The sequence below is a fragment of the Coregonus clupeaformis genome, unplaced genomic scaffold, assembly GCF_020615455.1.
Source record: "Coregonus clupeaformis isolate EN_2021a unplaced genomic scaffold, ASM2061545v1 scaf0166, whole genome shotgun sequence".
Lineage (NCBI taxonomy): Eukaryota > Metazoa > Chordata > Actinopteri > Salmoniformes > Salmonidae > Coregonus > Coregonus clupeaformis.
The window spans coordinates 505001-528392 of record NW_025533621.1 but is presented as its reverse complement, the minus strand read 5'-3'; the positions used below and the strand labels follow the sequence as shown (position 1 = coordinate 528392).

The following is a 23392-nucleotide window of genomic DNA, read 5'->3' as shown; positions in this document are numbered from 1 at the left end:
GCTGTGCCCATATGGAATGGCTGTAGATTGTATCTGGCAGATCCGTTCTGTTCTTGGTGGAATAACTAGTGCTGCTACAACAAGGCCAAATGACACTAACTGCTTCTCTCTTAATCGTTGTGTGTGTGTGTGTGTGTGTGTGTGTGTGTGTGTGTGCAAGCCTCTCTTAATCACCACCATGCCACCATTCCAACCTCCAGAGGCTTCCAGAGCTGGAGCACAGAGCTATACACACACACACACACACACACACACACGAACACACACACACACACACACACACACACACACACACACACACACACACATTCACATACGGAGCTCCAACGAGCCTCCCTTTACAGCAATCAAGCCTGTTGTAATCAATTAAGATGATTGTCTGAACGGGGAAACAGGTGCTAGTAAATGTTAATATTTTCCTCTGTTTCCAAGAGGTGACACTAGATTAATATTTAACATGCTCAGGCTGATCTGAGAGAGGATGGGACTAGATGAATATTTAACATGCTCAGGCTGATCTGAGAGAGGATGGGACTAGATGAATATTTAACATGCTCAGGCTGATCTGAGAGAGGATTGGACTAGATGAATATTTAACATGCTCAGGCTGATCTGAGAGAGGGATGGGACTAGATGAATATTTAACATGCTCAGGCTGATCTGAGAGAGGATGGGAGCTACAGTAGATGATTATTTTTCTCTTATTTATGCTGTTTCAGTGATAAACCCAACCATGATCTGTCAGGTTAGACAAGCATATTGTTGACCATGTAAAGACTAGCTTCGGCTCCCCTTAGACTTAGTCTCTGGAGATCTTGTAGACCTCAGGCGGAAATCCATTGTTTGCAACGGTGCATGCAAACCCATAAACATTGAGGCCCGTTCAAAGTCTTCCATTATGCCATCCCCTTACTAGCTCTGACTCTGCTGATAGATACTTTATTGAGGAAACATGTGCTTGCTGTGACTGTGATATGTGGTTGTCCCACCTAGCTATCTTAAGATGAACGCACTAACTGTAAGTCGCTCTGGATAAGAGCGTCTGCTAAATGACTAAAATGTCAAATGTTAATGTGTTATGGTGTTTTTATTATAGTGTTATGATGTTAACATTGTTAAGGTGTTGACAACGTTATAGTGTCAAAGTGTTATAGTGGTATGGTGTTGACATCGTTATATTGTTATTGTGTTGACATTGTTATGGTGTTGACATCATTATAGTGTTATGGTGTTGATATCGTTATAGTTTTATGGTGTTGACATCGTTATAGTGTTATGGTGTTGACATCGTTATAGTGGTATGGTGTTGACATCGTTATAGTGGTATGGTGTTGACATTGTTATGTTGTTGACATCGTTATAGTGTTACGGTGTTGACATTTTTATGGTGTTGACATCGTTATATTGTTATGGTGTTGACATTGTTATGGTGTTGACATCCTTATAGTGTTATGGTGTTGACATTGTTATGTTGTTGACATCGTTATAGTGTTACGGTGTTGACATTTTTATGGTGTTGACATCGTTATAGTCTTATGGTGTTGACATTGTTATGGTGTTGAAATCATTATAGTGTCATGGTGTTGACATTGTTATGGCGTTTACATTGTTATGGTGTTGACATCATTATAGTGTTATGGTGTTGACATTATTATGGTGTTGACATCGTTATAGTCTTATGGTGTTGACATTGTTATGGTGTTGACATCGTTATAGTGTTATGGTGTTGACATTGTTATGGTGTTGATATCGTTATAGTGTTATGGTGTTGACATCATATAGTGTTATGGTGTTGACATCGTTATAGTGTTATGGTGTTGACAATGTTATGGTGTTGACATCGTTATAGTGTTATAGTGTTGACATCGTTATAGTGTTATGGTGTTGACAATGTTATGGTGTTGACATTGTTATAGTGTTATGGTGTTGACATTGTTATGGTGTTGACATTGTTATAGTGTTATGGTGTTGACATCATTATAGTGTTATGGTGTTGACATCGTTATAGTGTTATAGTGTTGACATTGTTATAGTGTTATGGTGTTGACAATGTTATGGTGTTGACATTGTTATAGTGTTATAGTGTTGACATCGTTATAGTGTTATGGTGTTGACAATGTTATGGTGTTGACATTGTTATAGTGTTATGGTGTTGACATTGTTATGGTGTTGACATTGTTATAGTGTTATGGTGTTGACATTGTTATGGTGTTGACATCATTATAGTGTTACGGTGTTGACATCGTTATAGTGTTATGGTGTTGACATTGATATGGTGTTGACATCATTATAGTGTTATGGTGTTGACGTTGTTATGGTGTTGACATTGTTATATTGTTATTGTGTTGACATTGTTATGGTGTTGACATCGTTATAGTGTTATGGTGTTGACATTGTTATGGTGTTGACATTGTTATATTGTTATTGTATTGACATTGTTATGGTGTTGACATCATTATAGTGTTATGGTGTTGATATCGTTATAGTGTTATGGTGTTGACATCGTATAGTGTTATGGTGTTGACATCATTATAGTGTTATGGTGTTGACAATGTTATGGTGTTGACATCGTTATAGTGATATGGTGTTGACATTGTTATGGTGTTGACATCATTATGGTGTTGACATCCTTATAGTGTTATGGTGTTGACATTGTTATGGTGTTGACATCAATATAGTCTTATGGTGTTGACATTGTTATGGTGTTGAAATCATTATAGTGTCATGGTGTTGACATTGTTATGGCGTTTACATTGTTATGGTGTTGACATCATTATAGTGTTATGGTGTTGACATTATTATGGTGTTGACATAGTTATAGTCTTATGGTGTTGACATTGTTATGGTGTTGACATCGTTATAGTGTTATGGTGTTGACATTGTTATGGTGTTGATATCGTTATAGTGTTATGGTGTTGACATCGTATAGTGTTATGGTGTTGACATCGTATAGTGTTATGGTGTTGACATCGTTATAGTGTTATGGTGTTGACATTGTTATAGTGTTATTGTGTTGACATCATATAGTGTTATGGTGTTGACATCGTTATAGTGTTATGGTGTTGACAATGTTATGGTGTTGACATTGTTATAGTGTTATGGTGTTGACATTGTTATGGTGTTGACATTGTTATAGTGTTATGGTGTTGACATTGTTATGGTGTTGACATCATTATAGTGTTATGGTGTTGACAATGTTATGGTGTTGACATCGTTATAGTGTTATAGTGTTGACATCGTTATAGTGTTATGGTGTTGACAATGTTATGGTGTTGACATTGTTATAGTGTTATGGTGTTGACATTGTTATGGTGTTGACATTGTTATAGTGTTATGGTGTTGACATTGTTATGGTGTTGACATCATTATAGTGTTACGGTGTTGACATCGTTATAGTGTTATGGTGTTGACATTGATATGGTGTTGACATCATTATAGTGTTATGGTGTTGACGTTGTTATGGTGTTGACATTGTTATATTGTTATTGTGTTGACATTGTTATGGTGTTGACATCGTTATAGTGTTATGGTGTTGACATTGTTATGGTGTTGACATTGTTATATTGTTATTGTATTGACATTGTTATGGTGTTGACATCATTATAGTGTTATGGTGTTGATATCGTTATAGTGTTATGGTGTTGACATCGTATAGTGTTATGGTGTTGACATCATTATAGTGTTATGGTGTTGACAATGTTATGGTGTTGACATCGTTATAGTGATATGGTGTTGACATTGTTATGGTGTTGACATCATTATGGTGTTGACATCCTTATAGTGTTATGGTGTTGACATTGTTATGGTGTTGACATCAATATAGTCTTATGGTGTTGACATTGTTATGGTGTTGAAATCATTATAGTGTCATGGTGTTGACATTGTTATGGCGTTTACATTGTTATGGTGTTGACATCATTATAGTGTTATGGTGTTGACATTATTATGGTGTTGACATAGTTATAGTCTTATGGTGTTGACATTGTTATGGTGTTGACATCGTTATAGTGTTATGGTGTTGACATTGTTATGGTGTTGATATCGTTATAGTGTTATGGTGTTGACATCGTATAGTGTTATGGTGTTGACATCGTATAGTGTTATGGTGTTGACATCGTTATAGTGTTATGGTGTTGACATTGTTATAGTGTTATTGTGTTGACATCATATAGTGTTATGGTGTTGACATCGTTATAGTGTTATGGTGTTGACAATGTTATGGTGTTGACATTGTTATAGTGTTATGGTGTTGACATTGTTATGGTGTTGACATTGTTATAGTGTTATGGTGTTGACATTGTTATGGTGTTGACATCATTATAGTGTTATGGTGTTGACATCGTTATAGTGTTATGGTGTTGACATTGATATGGTGTTGACATCATTATAGTGTTATGGTGTTGACATTGTTATGGTGTTGACATTGTTATATTGTTATTGTGTTGACATTGTTATGGTGTTGACATCGTTATAGTGTTATGGTGTTGACATTGTTATGGTGTTGACATCATTATAGTGTTATGGTGTTGACATCGTTATAGTGTTATAGTGTTGACATCGTTATAGTGTTATGGTGTTGACAATGTTATGGTGTTGACATTGTTATAGTGTTATGGTGTTGACATTGTTATGGTGTTGACATTGTTATAGTGTTATGGTGTTGACATTGTTATGGTGTTGACATCATTATAGTGTTATGGTGTTGACATCGTTATAGTGTTATGGTGTTGACATTGTTATAGTGTTATTGTGTTGACATCATATAGTGTTATGGTGTTGACATCGTTATAGTGTTATGGTGTTGACAATGTTATGGTGTTGACATCGTTATAGTGTTATAGTGTTGACATCGTTATAGTGTTATGGTGTTGACAATGTTATGGTGTTGACATTGTTATAGTGTTATGGTGTTGACATTGTTATGGTGTTGACATTGTTATAGTGTTATGGTGTTGACATTGTTATGGTGTTGACATCATTATAGTGTTATGGTGTTGACATCGTTATAGTGTTATGGTGTTGACATTGATATGGTGTTGACATCATTATAGTGTTATGGTGTTGACATTGTTATGGTGTTGACATTGTTATATTGTTATTGTGTTGACATTGTTATGGTGTTGACATCATTATAGTGTTATGGTGTTGATATCGTTATAGTGTTATGGTGTTGACATCGTATAGTGTTATGGTGTTGACATCATTATAGTGTTATGGTGTTGACAATGTTATGGTGTTGACATCGTTATAGTGATATGATGTTGACATTGTTATGGTGTTGACATCATTATGGTGTTGACATCCTTATAGTGTTATGGTGTTGACATTGTTATGGTGTTGACATCGTTATAGTGTTTTGGTGTTGACATTGTTATGGTGTTGACATCGTTATAGTGTTATGTGTTGACATTGTTATGGTATTGACATCATTATAGTGTTATGGTGTTGACATCGTTATTGCTTACTTGAGAGCTCTTCCCCAACAATGCAGTGGTTGAATATACAGGTCAGTGTCAGTACCTTATTGAATGTGCAGGGGTACTGGAGTGGTTGAATGTACAGGTCAGTGTCAGTACACAATTCAACGTGCAGGGGTACTGGAGTGGTTGTATATTTAGGTCAGTACCTTATTCAATGTGCAGGGGTACTGGAGTGGTTGTATATACAGGTCAGTACCAGTACCTTATTCAGTGTGCAGGACTGGAGCATGGTAACGCCTGCCAGACGGGAGCATGGAGAACAGTCCACATCTTGGATGGCTGGAAGCTGGCCCTTATACAGTATGTGGTGGTTATTAAATTAGGTGGGCATTTGGGTCTGTTGGTAAGAGAGTGGCGCCAGCAAAGCAAGGTTGTGGGTTCAATTCCCACAGGGATCACATATACATAGTGAACATGTGTCCTCTCCCTGACTGTGTTTCAGAGCATTAAGGTGAGCTGGCAGCCCCCTCCTCCCAACAGCCAGAACGGGTTCATCACCGGCTATAAGCTCCGACACCGGAAGACCGGCCGACGAGGAGACCAGGAGGCCATCGAACCTAACAACTTCTGGTACCTGTTCACAGGTGAGTCTCCTGGTACCTGTTCACAGGTGAGACTTCTTGTACCTGTTCACAGGTGAGACTTCTGGTACCTGTTCACAGGTGAGTCTCCTGGTACCTGTACACAGGTGAGTCTCCTGGTATCCTGGTAACTGTTCACAGGTGAGACTTCTGGTACCTGTTCACAGGTGAGTCTCCTGGTACCTGTTCACAGGTGAGTCTCCTGGTACCTGTTCACAGGTGAGTCTCCTGGTACCTGTTCACAGGTGAGTCTCCTGGTACCTGTTCACAGGTGAGTCTTCTGGTACCTGTTCACAGGTGAGTCTTCTGGTACCTGTTCACATATATAAGCACCAGTAGCCAGATAATACAGATACTGTATACAGTATACACTGCCTTTCCATGACATAGACTGACCAGGTGAATCCAGGTGAAAGCTATTAACCCTTATTGATGTCACTTGTTAAATCCACTTCAATCAGTGTCGATGAAGGTGAGGAGACGGGGTTAAAGAAGGATTTTCAAGCCTTGAGACATTTGAGACATGGATTGTGTATGTTCTGCCATTCAGAGGGTGAATGGGCAAGACAAAACATTTAAGTATGGTAGTAGGTTCCAGGAGCATCGGTTTGTGTCAAGAACTGCAACGCTGCTGGGTTTTTCACTCTTGACAGTTTCCTGTGTGTATCAAGAATGGTCCACCACCCAAAGGACATCCAGCCAACTTAACACAACTGTAGGAAGCATTGGAGTCAACATGGGCCAGCATCCCTGTGGAACGCTTTCGACACCTTGTAGAGTCCATGCCCCGATGACTTGAGGCTGTTCTGAGGGCAAAATGGGGTTCAACTCAAAATTAGGAAGGTGTTCCACACACCACAGCAGAGATAACTAGGTGCTCATTTTAACAGAGATAACTAGGTGTTCATTTTAACAGAGATAACTAGGTGTTCGTTTTAACAGAGATAACTAGGTGTTCATTTTAACAGAGATAACTAGGTGTTCGTTTTAACAGAGATAACTAGGTGTTCATTTTAACAGAGATAACTAGGTGTTCATTTTAACAGAGATAACTAGGTGCTCATTTTAACAGAGATAACTAGGTGCTCATTTTAACAGAGATAACTAGGTGCTCATTTTAACAGAGATAACTAGGTGTTCATTTTAACAGAGATAACTAGGTGTTCATTTTAACAGAGATAACTAGGTGTTCATTTTAACAGAGATATCTAGATGTTCATTTTAACAGAGATAACTAGGTGCTCATTTTAACAGAGATAACTAGGTGCTCATTTTAACAGAGATAACTAGGTGTTCATTTTAACAGAGATAACTAGGTGTTCATTTTAACAGAGATATCTAGATGTTCATTTTAACAGAGATAACTAGGTGCTCATTTTAACAGAGATAACTAGGTGCTCATTTTAACAGAGATAACTAGGTGTTCATTTTAACAGAGATAACTAGGTGTTCATTTTAACAGAGATAACTAGGTGTTTATTTTACTGACATAAGGTATTATTTCAATTCCCGTACTGAATTTGGATGAAAATAATATTCATTTTTATTATTTGGTGATGAATATCTTAGAGGAAATTCATTCATAGCCTGCGTCCAAAATGGCACCCTATTCCCTATATAGTGCACTACTATTGACCAGGACTCTGTTTTATCCCTAATAGAAGGATGGAGGGAATTTATCTGTAGAGAGTAGTGATGATGTACTCAGCCTCACCTCTGTAATGCAGCGATGAATATTCAGCCTTTGAATGTGCAAAAACTGCCACTAACAATGAACAACACAGAAATGTTTTTGGTGGTTTGAGGGAGATTGAAGCCCACATACCTCCATGGAAAAATAAACACATAGATGTTTTGAAGGGTTAAAATGAAAGGAGAGAAAGGGACATCAACAACCAGTCTATCTGAGGATGCGTTAAGAGTGGAAAGGCTGTTGTGAGGATTGAACCCACAACCATTCAGGCTTACTACCATCCTGTATGTGTTTGCTGTGATGGATGTTTACCACTCAACCACACAGACACTGCAGGGGGGGGGCCTCTGTACCTCTGTGATGTTGTCGTGTTTCCCCCTGTTTACAGACTCAGGTTTGTGATAAGTACTGTTTTTAACATCTCTGTGTCGTAATGTTTCCCCGTCTCTCTCCTCAGGGCTGGAGACAGGACGGTACAGCTGTGTTTGATAATATCTTTCTGACATTGTTGTGCTTCTCTGTCTCAGGGTTGTAGAAAAAACAGTCAGTACAGCTTTCAGCTGATTCAGTATGTAGCCTTCTAGAATGCTGTCAGTATTATTGTGTTTAACAGCTCTTAGACGTTGTCCTCGCCCCGTCTCAGAGCTGCAGAAAGGCAGTCAGTACAGCTATGGTTAACATCTCTGAGACCAGGGATCATCAACTAGATTCAGCGGTCGGGCGATTTTGCCTTGAGCGGATGGTCGGGGGGCCGGTACATAATTACAAATAATTTGTAGATGGCAAATTGACCGCAAGAAGCCCAAACAGATATAACATTTGACCAAAACATAATCATTTCAAACCTTGCTCACATGTTTTTCTCTATGATGCGTGGGAATACTTGGGAACAGATTTCTTAAATAAAAATCACTTGGAGCTGACTTCCTGCTGTTTTTAGTCAATTATGTTTTTGTTTGCTCAGAAAACATGGGGGGCCAAATAAAACCACCCGTGGGCAAAATATGTCCCGCGGGCCGCCAGTTGGGGAACCATGTCTCCGAGCTGGAGAAAGGCAGTATAGCTGTTTTTGTTGTGTTCAGCTGTGTTTAACATCTCTTTGACAATGTCCTCTCTCTCTTCTCAGGCCTGGAGAAAGGCAGTCAGTACAGTTTCCAGGTGGCAGCTATGACAACAAACGGCACGGGCCCAGCCAGCGAGTGGTTCACCGCAGAGACGCCAGAGAATGACCTTGATGGTAAGACACAAACACTTTATTTACAATTCATTCCGTCGTCTTCTTGCTGCGTTTTCAAGTGGGCTTCATATTCCCTATAGTGCACTACATTAGCCCTGGGCAAAAGTAGTGCACTATTTAAGAAATAGGGTGCCATTTTGGGACGTAGAACCTCCCCTCCTCCTCCTCGTCTACTACCATGCCTCCCTCTGTCTCTATCCCCCCGAGGCAGGGCTAGACTCTTGTATTCAGACACGTCCATCTCTTTCCACGTTGTGTGTGTGAGTGAGGTGTTTAAATATTGAGACAGTGGTGTGACCAAGGTGTATAAAGCAGTTTTACAGATTGAGCATCATGCAAAGCTGCTGTGCAGGCATCCACTGTGTCCTCCGTCCCAAATGGCACCCTATTCCTTATGTAGTGCACTACTTCCGACCAAGGCCAATAGGGCTCTGGTCCCCAAAAAAATAGTGCACTAAATAAGTATTAGGGTGCCATTTGGATCTTAACCACTCACTGTGCCTGGTACAACTTAAAAGCATTTTGTTTCATATTAATTATACATAGCATGACCAGAACAAGCTGTGGCAGCCAGGCAATTAGGAAGGAGATTTAAACAGGTAATGCATCTAGGAGAGCGGCGAGATAAGGAAGGGATCAATCAGGCAGATGCATTTAGGAGATGACAGGGGAACCTAATGCAATTTTAATGGATTATCACTCAATACACTGATATTAACCTCAGAACGTCTTCCTAGCATCCCTTCCTAGAGGATTACCCAAACTGTCAGATCGCGTTAGAAGGCTTTGGTTTACAGGTTTAGCTAGAAGGATCCACTGTTAGTGCTGTTTCTGATTTGGATTTGATTTGACTTAATTGATTTGACCGTTTTAAAATATATTATCATTATGACATTTTAGGCCCATTTCCATGGTTATTCTGTGTTATCTGAAGCTTCCCATTTGGGTGTACATTTCTTTCCAGAGAGCCAAGTCCCGAACCAGCCCAGTTCCCTCCACGTCCGGCCCCTTCCCAACAGCATCATCATGAGCTGGACCCCGCCCCTCAACCCCAACATCCTAGTACGGGGCTACATCATTGGCTACGGAGTAGGAAGTCCCTATGCTGAGACGGTCAGGGTGGACAGCAAGCAGCGATACTACTCCATAGAAAACCTGGGTGAGTTCTCTTCTACAGCTTGGTTGAACCAGACTGAACATTGTACCAGTCTGGTTAGTGGTAGTACTGCAGACTGAATATTGTACCAGTCTGGTTAGTGGTGGTACTGCAGACTGAACATTGTACCAGTCTGGTTAGGGGTAGTACTGCAGACTGAACATTGTACCAGTCTGGTTAGCGGTAGTACTGCAGACTGAACATTGTACCAGTCTGGTTAGCGGTAGTACTGCAGACTGAACATTGTACCAGTCTGGTTAGAGGTAGAACTGCAGACTGAACATTGTACCAGTCTGGTTAGTGGTAGTACTGCAGACTGAACATTGTACCAGTCTGGTTAGAGGTAGTACTGCAGACTGAACATTGTACCAGTCTGGTTAGAGGTAGTACTGCAGACTGAACATTGTACCAGTCTGGTTAGCGGTAGTACTGCAGACTCCGGAACAAACATACACTTACAGTGAGGGTAAAAAGTATTTGATCCCCTGCTGATTTTGTACGTTTGCCCACTGGCAAAGAAATGATCAGTCTATCATTTTAATGGTAGGTTTATTTGAAAAGTGAGAGACAGAATAACAACAAAACAATCCAGAAAAACGCATGTCAAAAATGTTATAAATTGATTTGCATTTTAATGAGGGAAATAAGTATTTGTCCCCTCTGCAAAACATGACTTAGTACTTGGTGGCAAAACCCTTGTTGGCAATCACAGAGGTCAGACGTTTCTTGTAGTTGGCCACCAGGTTTGCACACATCTCAGGAGGGATTTTGTCCCACTCCTCTTTGCAGATCTTCTCCAAGTCATTAAGGATTTGAGGCTGACGTTTGGCAACTCAAACCTTCATCTCCCTCCACAGATTTTCTATGGGATTAAGGTCTGGAGACTGGCTAGGCCACTCCAGGACCTTAATGTGCTTCTTCTTGAGCCACTCCTTTGTTGCCTTGGCCGTGTGTTTTGGGTCATTGTCATGCCGGAATACCCATCCACGACCCATTTTCAATGCCCTGGCTGAGGGAAGGAGGTTCTCACCCAAGATTTGACGGTACATGGCCCCGTCCATCGTCCCTTTGATGCGGTGAAGTTGTCCTGTCCCCTTAGCAGAAAAAGACCCCCAAAGCATAATGTTTCCACCGCCATGTTTGACGGTGGGGATGGTGTTCTTGGGGTCATAGGCAGCATTCCTCCTCCTCCAAACACGGCGAGTTGAGTTGATGCCAAAGAGCTCGATTTTGGTCTCATCTGACCACAACACTTTCACCCAGTTCTCCTCTGAATCATTCAGATGTTCATTGGCAAACTTCAGACGGGCCTGTATATGTGCTTTCTTGAGCAGGGGACCTTGCGGGCGCTGCAGGATTTCAGTCCTTCACGGCGTAGCGTGTTACCAATAGTTTTCTTGGTGACTATGGTCCCAGCTGCCTTGACATCATTGACAAGATCCTCCCGTGTAGTTCTGGGCTGATTCCTCACCGTTCTCATGATCATTGCAACTCCACGAGGTGAGATCTTGCATGGAGCCCCAGGCCGAGGGAGATTGATAGTTATTTTGTGTTTCTTCCATTTGCGAATAATCGCACCAACTGTTGTCACCTTCTCACCAAGCTGCTTGGCGATGGTCTTGTAGCCCATTTCAGCCTTGTGTAGGTCTACAATCTTGTCCCTGACATCCTTGGAGAGCTCTTTGGTCTTGGCCATGGTGGAGAGTTTGGAATCTGATTGATTGATTGCTTCTGTGGACAGGTCTTTTATACAGGTAACAAACTGAGATTAGGAGCACTCCCTTTAAGAGTGTGCTCCTAATCTCAGCTTGTTACCTGTATGAAAGACACCTGGGAGCCAGAAATCTTTCTGATTGAGAGGGGGTCAAATACTTATTTCCCTCATTAAAATGCAAATCAATTTATAACATCTTTTACATGCGTTTTTCTAGATTTTTTTGTTGTTATTCTGTCTCTCACTGTTCAAATAAACCTACCATTAAAATTATAGACTGATCATTTCTTTGTCAGTGGGCAAATGTACAAAATCAGCAGGGGATCAAATACTTTTTTCCCTCACTGTAGCACTGGTGACTTGGTTACGAATCCCACCTCAGCCCCTACTCTCTGTCTCCCTTTGCATCTGTGTCCCTCTATATACAAATGATATGTAAACCACAAAGCATCTCAAATTAGGAGTACGGATCTAGGATCTGTCATATAATCTTATATGGAGGTAGTTTAGAGAACCGGAATGTTTCCTCTCCTTGCATCAGAGCATAACAGTACGGTAGACAGAGGCTCAACATGCCAGGATCTGTCTGTCTGGCTTGACTGGTAATGGATGTCTGTAGGCTCTGTCGTAGCCGGCCGCGACCGGGAGACCCATGGGGCGGCGCACAATTGGCCTAGCGTCGTCCAGGGTAGGGGAGGGAATGGCCGGCAGGGGATGTAGCTCAGTTGGTAGAGCATGGCGTTTGCAACGCCAGGGTTGTGGGTTTGATTCCCACGGGGGGGCCAGTATGAAAAATACAAAAAATAATGTATGCACTCACTAACTGTAAGTCGCTCTGGATAAGAGCGTCTGCTAAAATGACTAAAATTTTAAATGTATTCCGAATGTATAGAACTATAACAGTGGTTTAGCGATGCTACGGCACATTATCTATGCCTAACGAATACAATCTGGAAGGGTAATCCATCTGCAAATGTTGCATATTTATTATTACCGATGTCAGTGCTTGAATCTTCTGGGAGACTAGCTCGGATGAGAATGTCATCATGGATCAGTTAGGATCTATTCGCTGTTCCTTACAGACCTGTCTGACCTCTCTGTGGTCCTATGACGGGTCATCTATGGGTCACGTACGGAGGACTCTGTCAGAACGATACGAGACAGTCCACATCCAGGGCTTAACCCCAGGTCGTCTCTAAACCACAGATCAACAGCTGTTGAAGACAGGTCGTCTCTAAACCACAGATCAACAGCTGTTGAAGACAGGTCGTCTCTAATCCCCAGATCAACAGCTGTTGAAGACAGGTCGTCTCTAAACCACAGATCAACAGCTGTTGAAGACAGGTCGTCTCTAATCCCCAGATCAACAGCTGTTGAAGACAGGTCGTCTCTAATCCCCAGATCAACAGCTGTTGAAGACAGGTCGTCTCTAAACCACAGATCAACAGCTGTTGAAGACAGGTCGTCTCTAAACCACAGATCAACAGCTGTTGAAGACAGGTCGTCTCTAATCCCCAGATCAACAGCTGTTGAAGACAGGTCGTCTCTAAACCACAGATCAACAGCTGTTGAAGACAGGTCGTCTCTAAACCCCAGATCAACAGCTGTTGAAGACAGGTCGTCTCTAAACCACAGATCAACAGCTGTTGAAGACAGGTCGTCTCTAAACCACAGATCAACAGCTGTTGAAGACAGGTTGTCTCGCTTACAACAGTTACACCGTAGCTGTAAAATCTGGCATGCAAGATTACAGTAATCTGACCTCCGTGGGACTCAGCCTTCAGTCAATGTTGACCTTCTCAGAGTGAGTGGTATTGGACCAGAGAGGGCTTCTGGTAGGAACAGCAGGAGACAAGTACAATAATCAGTATTTACTATTCTGGCGGTAATAGGATTATTCTACAAGATATGTTTAGAGAATTATGCTGTTTTCTAATACTGGTGGTCATAAATGAGAAGTATTTCCATTGATGCAAAGAGTTTTGTCAACAGAATCCTTGTATTGACCTTATTATTTAATGAGTTATGTTTAGAGCGATGTTAATTCAATTTCTTTTTAAATATACTGGCCATCAATGTGAAAAAAATCAATTGATTTCAAAGACGAGTTCTAATTCTGTCAAACCAAATTCCATGTATTGACATGCCTTCCATGTATTCTGATAACACTAATTCTGTTTTTAAAACTGCATTTAATTCTAATCAATTATTTAACAGGAGCGTAATAAGAAAACACGAAGTTGAAATTAAATTAGGAAAAAAGCACAACCAATTTGCACGAGACAGGAGACAATAATAAATGGATATGAGTTGAATATGCAGCCGAAACACCCTTCTACAATTCAATTATAGACATTACCCCGTTGGACACAACACACGTAGGGCCTACTGTACGTAAAATAGATTATTTAACATGCTATCATTTATACGTGTTTGTTATTTCTGGGTGGAAATCCATGTTCCAGTCTAGCTAACAAACACACACACACACACACACACACACACACACACACACACACACACACACACACACACACACACACACACACACACACACACAGAGACACACAGAGACACATATACGCAGCAGCAGACCATCACATAATCCCAGATCTACTGACAGAGAGAGGCATTCAAACTAACTAATGAAACTGACCAAAAAATTGCACATTTCTATATTTCTATCTCAGTAAACATGTTTGGTTTTTTTTATCTCTCAAACCGAACGGTTGCTAGCTTGCTCTCATTTTAACAACCTATGCTCCTGTCTTTACACCTAATCTGCTCTGACATTATGGGCCGTTGCGCCATCAATATTTAAAATGGTGTCCACCCACCAACCGCCAGTTGGTTGCCATGGTTTCAATATTGAACGTCATGTGGTGGAAAAAAAAGAGCCTTAAATCAGGAAGTAGGTACTTCCTGTCCGCTGTTCCCATGGAGATTCAATTTAGACCCTGGCAGACAGGGGAACCTCTGGATGGAAGATGGACAGATGGGTCGGTTGGTCTGTCTGTCAATACGAATCAATTACACTTCCCTGCTTTTACAGGTCTCTCCCTGTAGCTATGTGCTCCCATCGTTATTGACAGAGTTATACTGTTGTCCAAGGGGGGGGTCTACAATCACCAACTAGTGAACCCCCACAAGCATATTTTCCCATAAGTGTTAGATATAATAACGATAAAACAAGTATATGAGGAAGAATATGGATATCCCCATGAGTGTTAAATCAATGTATAATGATAATGGTCCAGAGATCTACTGTTGTGGCGTCTCCGTGAGGATATCTATCATTCGAACCATGCCTATTGGGAATGGATTATATGTTCATGTCACAACGGAGAGATGACGGAATTTGAAATACATGTTATTTTCAAACTGTTTATATGGTGAAATGTCCTGGGTTAAACTATCTATGTGATAATGTTATGTTGAGTTAGAATTTGCTGCATGGGGCTATCTCAGTGTTGATGTGAATGTTCTAGAAACTAGAACAGTTTGACAGAAAGTTGTGTGAAGTCTCAGTTGTGTGACTGACTTGGTATCTTGCTGTGCCAGAGACCACCCACTGAGGTGACGCTACTCTGTCTCTCTCTCTGTGTGTGTGTGTCTGTGTGTGTGTGTGTGTGTGTGTGTGTGTGTGTGTGTGTGTGTGTGTGTGTGCATGACTGACTCCTACTCAACAAGGAGAACCATGACTCCATTCGGGGAGGATTGAGAGAACTAGAATATCAAGTAAAGATAGTGGTAGTTAGGGACTGAGAATAATGCTGTTCTCTCCAGCTGTTCTCTCCATCTGTTCTCGCCAGCTGTTCTTTCCATCTGTTCTCGCCAGCTGTTCTCTCCATCTGTTTTCTCCAGCTGTTCTCTCCAGCTGTTCTCGCCATCTGTTCTTTCCATCTGTTCTCTCCAGCTGTTCTCTCCATCTGTTCTCGTCATCTGTTCTCTCCAGCTGTTCTCTCCATCTGTTCTCTCCAGCTGTTCTCTCCAGCTGTTCTCTCCATCTGTTCTCTCCAGCTGTTCTCTCCATCTGTTCTCGTCATCTGTTCTCTCCAGCTGTTCTCTCCATCTGTTCTCGCCATCTGTTCTCTCCATCTGTTCTCTCCATCTGTTCTCTCCATCTGTTCTCTCCAGCTGTTCTCTCCATCTGTTCTCTCAATCTGTTCTCTCCATCTGTTCTCGTCATCTGTTCTCGCCAGCTGTTCTCGTCATCTGTTCTCTCCAGCTGTTCTCTCCATCTGTTCTCTCCAGCTGTTCTCTCCATCTGTTCTCTCCAGCTGTTCTCTCCATCTGTTCTCGTCATCTGTTCTCTCCAGCTGTTCTCTCCATCTGTTCTCTCCAGCTGTTCTCTCCATCTGTTCTCTCCAGCTGTTCTCTCCATCTGTTCTCGTCATCTGTTCTCTCCATCTGTTCTCTCCATCTGTTCTCTCCATCTGTTCTCGCCAGCTGTTCTCGCCAGCTGTTCTCTCCAGCTGTTCTCAACAGCTGTTCTCTCGAGACCTTGCGACTGTTACGGGTCTATTTTCAGAACTGAACTGTATTATTCAATTTTGTGCCTTTGTACCTTCACTGAAAGCTCCCCTGTGTTTTCGAGGCTGTAGTTACAGCGTAATAATCTCTAGGCTTGAGTTTGTGCAACACACACACACGCACGCACAGACACACACACACACACACACACACACACACACACACACACACACACACACACACACACACACACACACACACACACACACACACACACACACAGAGACACACACACACACACACACACACACACACACACGCACGCACAGACACACACACACACACACACACACACACACACACACACACACACACAGCACGCACGCACGCACAGACACACACACACACACACACACACACACACACACACACACACACACACAGAGACACACACACACACACACACACACGCACGCACGCACGCACAGACACACACACACACACACACACACAGAGACACACAGAGACACACACACACACACACACACACACAGAGACACACACACACACACACACACACACACGCACGCACAGACCACACACACACACACACACACACACACAGAGACACACAGAGACACACACTTCTCAGCAGCTCTCGGTCTGGTTCTGGTCTATTTAGAGTGCTGTATTCATAGAAATATGGCTGTAATATATTATGATATTGTCTAATCATGTAATGCTCTGTAGCCTATGTCCCTGTTTCACATTATTGGTCTTTGAAAGCTCTTCTGTGTTCAAAGGCTTTGTAATAGTTCATTTATATAGCACTTTTGCCAGTGCTCAAAGCTGGTTGGAGGAGATCATCTCAATAGTGTGTTCTACGGTATGTTGTCTGTGTTTGTGATGATTCTACCACATTTGTATAATACTGGTTGGTTCTACAGTAAACCGACTGTAAGAACTGTGTAATTTATTGATTGATTGATTGAATCAATCAATCAAATGTTATTTATGAAGCCCTTTTTACATCAGCAGATACAGAAACCCAGCGTAAAACCCCAAACAGCAAGCAATGCAGATGTAGAAGCACAGTGGCTAGGAAAAACTCTCTAGAAAGGCAGAAACCTAGGAAGAATCCTAGAGAGGAACCAGGCTCTGAGGGGTGGCCAGTCCCCTTCTGGCTGTGCCTGGTGGAAATAACAGTACATGGCCATTAAGGCCAGATTTTTCTCCAAGATGTTCAAACGTTCATAGATGACCAGCAGGGTCAAATAATAATCACAGTGGTTGTAGAGGTTGCAACAGGTCAGTACAGTACTTGGCTTTTCATAGCCGGGCATTTAGAGGTTGAAATAGCAGGTGTGGTAGAGAGAGAAAATTGAAAACAGCAGGTCCGGGACAAGGTAGCACGGCGAACAGGTCAGGGTTCCATAGCCGCAGGCAGAACAGTTGAAACTGGAGCAGCAGCACGACCAGGTGGACTGGAGACAGCAAGGAGTCATCAGGCCAGGTAGTCCTGAGGCATGGTCCTAGGGCTCAGGTCTTCCGGGAGGGGAGGGAGAGAGGGAGAGATTGATTGATTGATTGATGGATGGATTGATATTAACAGTATTCCTGATGTTTCTCCCACAGAGCCCAGTTCCCACTATGTAATCTCCCTGAAAGCCTTCAACAATGCAGGAGAGGGGGTCCCCCTGTATGAGAGCGCTGTGACCAGATCTATAACAGGTACGTACGGCCCTAAGCTAGCTAGCTAACCCATTAAAACGTATGGTGCTAAGCTAGCTAGTTAACCAATTAAAATGTACGACGCTAAGCTAGCTGGCTGGCTAACCCATTAGTATGTATGGCGCTAAGCTAGCTAGATAACCCATTAAAACGTTTTGTGCTAAGCTAGCTAACCCATGAAAACACCTTAAGGTTGAACAGCTCTCAGAGAGTATTAGACAAGCGGATCACAGAACAAGCTACCCTCTCCAAAACGAACTGGCTCGTCTGTTCTGAACACGTTTTGAATCCTCTGAAGCCTCATTTAAAAGCATCCTTTAAAGGCCAAAGGACTTTGATTTCCATAAAGGACCAGACAGACAGGCCAGTAGCAGTACAGGTGGCGGTACAGCACACACACACACACACACACACACACACACACACACACACACACACACACACACACACACACACACACACACACACACACACACACGGCAGCTTTCCCACAGACCAGACTGGGATGCATCCCAAATGGCACCCTATTCCCTATATAGTGCACTACTTTAGACCAGAGAATGACACCCTATTCCCTATATAGTGCACTACTTTAGACCAGAGAATGGCACCCTATTCCCTATATAGTGCACTACTTGTGACCAGAGCTTTGGTTGAGTCATCCTCCAAAAGGAATGGGAGGTAGAGACATCCTGAGTTCTGAGAGTACAGGAGTCCACTACAACACACACTTATAAAGGATCACAGCTTTTTTTTTTCTTCCTTTATTTAACTAGGCAAGTCAGTTAAGAACAAATTCTTATTTACAATGACGGCCTACACCGGCCAAACCCGGACGACGCTGGGCCAATTGTGCGCCTCCCTATGGAACTACCAATCACGGCCAGTTGTGATACAGCCTGGAATCAAACCAGGGGGTCTGTAGTGACGCCTCAAGCACTGAGATGCAGTGCCTTAGACCGCTGCGCCACTCGGGAGCCCTGTGGAGGGATACTCCTGTGAGAAAGCCTGATCACAGCTTTGTGGAGGGATACTCTGATGAGAAAGCCTGATCACAGCTTTGTGGAGGGATACTCTGGTGAGAGGGCTAACTGATCACAGCTTTGATCTGCTCCAAATTAAATCAGAGCATCTTGCTCCTCGCTGCCTGGCAGCCACAACTCAACTCACTGAAATCTCAACGCTCACTTGATGTTCACACAGATACAGACTGCTTTAAACAGCTAGGGGTTTATTCACATCAAACATGCTGCTTAACATGACACATGAAGATACAGACTGCTTTACAGGGGCAGTCTGCAATTGCTACATCCATTTTTGGACTTACAGTGCATTCGGAAAGTATTCAAACCCCTTCACTTTTTCCACATTTTGTTACATTACAGCCTTATTCTACAATTAATGTAAAAAAAAATCACACACACAATACCCCATAATGACAAAGCGAAAACAGATAAAAAAAAAAAACTGAAATACCTTATTTACATTATTATTCAGACCCTTTGCTATGAGACAGGAAATTGACCTCAGGTGCATCCTGTTTCCGTTGATCATCCTTGAGATGTTTCTACAACTTGATTGGAGTCCACCTGTGGTAAATTCAATTGATTGGACATGATTTGGAAAGGCACACACCTGTCTATATAAGGTCCCACAGTTGACAGTGCATGTCAGAGCAAAAACAAAGCCATGAGGTCGAAGGAATTAGCCGTAGGGCTCCGAGACAGGATTGTGACGAGGCACAGATCTGGGGAAGGGTACCAAAAAATGTATTCAGCATTGAAGGTACCCAAGAACACAGTAGCCTCCATCATTCTTAAATGTAAGAAGTTTGGAACCACCAAGACTCTTCCTAGAGCTGGCCGCCCGGCCAAACTGAGCAATCGGGGGAGAAAGGCCTTGGTCAGGGAGGTGACCAAGAACCCGATGGTCATTCTGACAGAGCTCCAGAGTTCCTCTGTGGAGATGGGAGAACCTTCCAGAAGGACAACCATCTCTGCAGCACTCCACCAATCAGGCCTTTATGGTAGAGTGGCCAGACGGAAGCCACTCCTCAGTAAAAGGCACATGACAGCCCGCTTGGAGTTTGCCAAAAGGCACCTAAAGGACTCTCAGACCATGAGAAACAAGATTCTCTGTTTGGCCTGAATGCCAAGCGTCATGTCTGGAGGAAACCTGGCACCAACCCTACGGTGAAGCATGGTGGTGGCAGCATCATGCTGTGGGGATGTTTTTCAGCGGCAGGGACTTGTAGACTAGTCTGGATCGAGGGAAAGATGAACGGAACAAAGTACAGAGAGATCCTTGATGAAAACCTGCTCCAGAGCACTCAGGACCTCAGACAGGGGCGAAGGTTCACCTTCCAAAAGGACAACGACTCTAAGCACACAGCCAAGACAATGCAGGAGTGGCTTCAGGACAAGTCTCTGAATGTCCTTCAGTGGCCCAGCCTGGACTTGCACCCGATCTAACATCTCTGGAGAGACCTGAAAATAGCTGTGCAGTGATGCTCCCCATCCAACCTGACAGAGCTTGAGAGGATCTGCAGAGAAGAATGGGAGAAACTCCCCAAATACAGGTGTGCCAAGCTTGTAGCGTCATACCCAAGAAGACTCGAGGCTGTAATCGCTGCCAAAGGTGCTTCAACAAAGTACTGAGTAAAGGGTCTGAATACTTATGTAAATGTTATAATTCAGTTTTTAACTTTTTTTAAAATTAGCAAACATTTCTAAAAACCTGTTTTTGCTTTGCCATTATGACGTATTGTGTGTAAATTGATTAGGATTTGTATTTCTTGAATCCATTTTAGAATAAGGCTGTAACGTAACAAAATGTGGAAAAAGTCTAGGGTACCCAATGATTCTGATATGTACCCAATGATTCTTGAAAAATATTACTTATAAATGCCTCATGAGCTTAGATCAACTGTCATACCCCATCAGAAGCCAAAATATTAGCTTGTTTTACTCGAATGTTTGTAATTATAGTAAATGTAAACAAACACTATATTTTTATATCATGAATGGTCATTCCTTGCATCCATAGCTCTGTCTATGAATTTGAGAGAGGTTATATTTCTCCAGGCCTATCCCTCAGCGTTTTACCGAAACAGGGGCGGGGAAAATGCTTTGTTATTATTTCAACTGCGGATTCCGGATTGCAGTGTGTTATTGACATACAATGTTTTATGATCATATGGGGTAGGGCCACAAGGATAAACATATTGACATATTGTAGCTATTTGTTTTTGTTTTCAAACCCGGGTTTATTCATCCATTAACAGTTGTGAAATGATATGAAAGAGAGTGTATGTTTGCCATAATGCCTCCAGGATTTTCCAGGGATTTGATTCATCTACTAGACTAGAGTTCTATCCCCACCATTACATTATAGAATAAATACATTTTGTAGAGCTGTTTTCTGCAGTCTTTTTCATATCTAAATAGAACAATTTCCCCGTTCTGTCAGAATAGAACTACGGATCCCATCCTGTCAGAATAGAACTACAGATCCCATCCTGTCAGAATAGAACTACAGATCCCATCCTGTCAGAATAGAACTACAGATCCCATCCGGTCAGATTAGAACTACTGATCCCATCCTGTCAGAATAGAACTACAGATCCCATCCTGTCAGAATAGAACAACAGATCCCATCCTGTCAGAATAAAACTACAGATCCCATCCTGTCAGAATAGAACTACAGATCCCATCCTGTCAGAATAAAACTACAGCTGTGTTAGTTGCACCACAGTCTCTCTTACAGAAAGACTATCCCAGTCTGCTACATGACTGTCCCTGCAAGGTCACAAGGAGTAGCAGTATTCACACACTGACTGGTGGCTGAGAGAAAGACACACTTGACCCTAACCTTAACCATAAACTTAACCCCTAACCCCTAACCCTAATTCTAACCCAAACCCTAAACCTAACCCCTAAGCCTTAAATAGCCGTTGTCCTCGTGGGGACCTAGCTGCTTGTCTGAATGGCTGCCTGCATAGCTATGAGATATTCATAATTTAATGCTGGCTCACATCTTTACGAGCTGCATTACAACGCCTTGTTAAAGGCTTGCCAATAAATACTGCAGCGAGAGGGAAATATATTCTGATCCCTCCATCAGCCATTTAATCTTCTGTGTCTCTCAGGCCCTGCTGGAGACAGGAGAGCGAGAGAGGGAGAGAGGGAGAGAGGGAGATAGAGGGGAGAGAGTGAGACAGGAGAGAGAGACAGAAAAGAGAGAGAGAAAGGGGAGAGAGAGAGACAGTAGAGAGAGACAGCAGAGAGAGAGAGGGGGAGAGAGGGAGACAGGAGAGAGAGACAGCAGAGAGAGAGAGGGGGAGAGAGGGAGACAGGAGAGAGAGACAGCAGAGAGAGATAAGGGGAGAGAGGGAGACAGGAGAGAGAGACAGCAGAGAGAGAGAGGGGGAGAGAGAGACAGGAGAGAGACAGCAGAGAGAGACAGGAGAGAGAGACAGCAGAGAGAGAGAGGGGGAGAGAGAGACAGGAGTGAGAGACAGCAGAGAGAGAGAGGGGGAGAGAGAGAGACAGGAGAGGGAGACAGGAGACAGGAGAGAGAGACATGAGAGAGAGAGAGGGGGAGAGAGGGAGACAGGAGAGAGACAGCGAGAAGGGAGACAGGAGAGAGAGACAGGAGAGAGAGAGAGGGGGAGAGAGAGACAGGAGAGCGAGAGAGGGGGAGAGAGAGACAGGAGAGAGCGAGAAGGAGAGTGAGGTAGAGAGAGAAGAGAGATGGATAGCTTCCCTCCCTCCTTCTCTCCCCGTCCATCTCAACGCTTAGCCACTAATTCAACTCACCAAAATGGATGGAGATAGCTACGTTTTTCACATTATGCTGCCGGCACCCACAAGATGTATGGATGAGACCTCTTGTTTAGTCTTTGGCTGTTCATCCGTATTCTAATGTGGGGCTCTGAGTTTAACCAATGATGAAGTCGGATATCATCACTTGTCTTGCTTGGTGAAATACGCCTCTGTTGTTGACAACACGTTGCAGACATTAATTCTATTGTCAAACTGAGATGTACCTTGATGCTTAATGTGTTTACATCTATCTGTCTGTCCTCTTTAGACATTAGTAACACTTTACTGAATGCATATATGTAAAATAGGCGAACTTTTGGCTTTAAGTAAAGTGTTACTACATGAATGTACATTTCTTACAGATGTTTGAATATCAGCTTAACCAGCTGTTTAGCTAGTTACTGTCTTTTAAAACCTGAATAGCTTTAGCCTTTGTCTCTAACTACCTGTTTACTCTGCTCTTAGTTGTGGCTGTAGTTATAAGTGGTAGTTAACACTAGTTAA

The 23392-nt window shown here is 42.5% G+C and overlaps 1 protein-coding gene across 1 annotated transcript in view; it reads left to right on the top strand.

Moving 5' to 3' along the window:
* The window catches only part of LOC121581835 (netrin receptor DCC-like), a 205239-nt gene that overhangs the window by 85505 nt on the left and 96342 nt on the right, over positions 1–23392 (top strand). Inside the window, exons 7-10 of the mRNA XM_045213884.1 lie at positions 5923–6064; positions 8881–8991; positions 9956–10150; positions 17970–18065. Of these exons, the coding sequence (XP_045069819.1) occupies positions 5923–6064; positions 8881–8991; positions 9956–10150; positions 17970–18065 (544 nt within the window). The remainder of the gene's footprint in view (positions 1–5922; positions 6065–8880; positions 8992–9955; positions 10151–17969; positions 18066–23392) is intronic.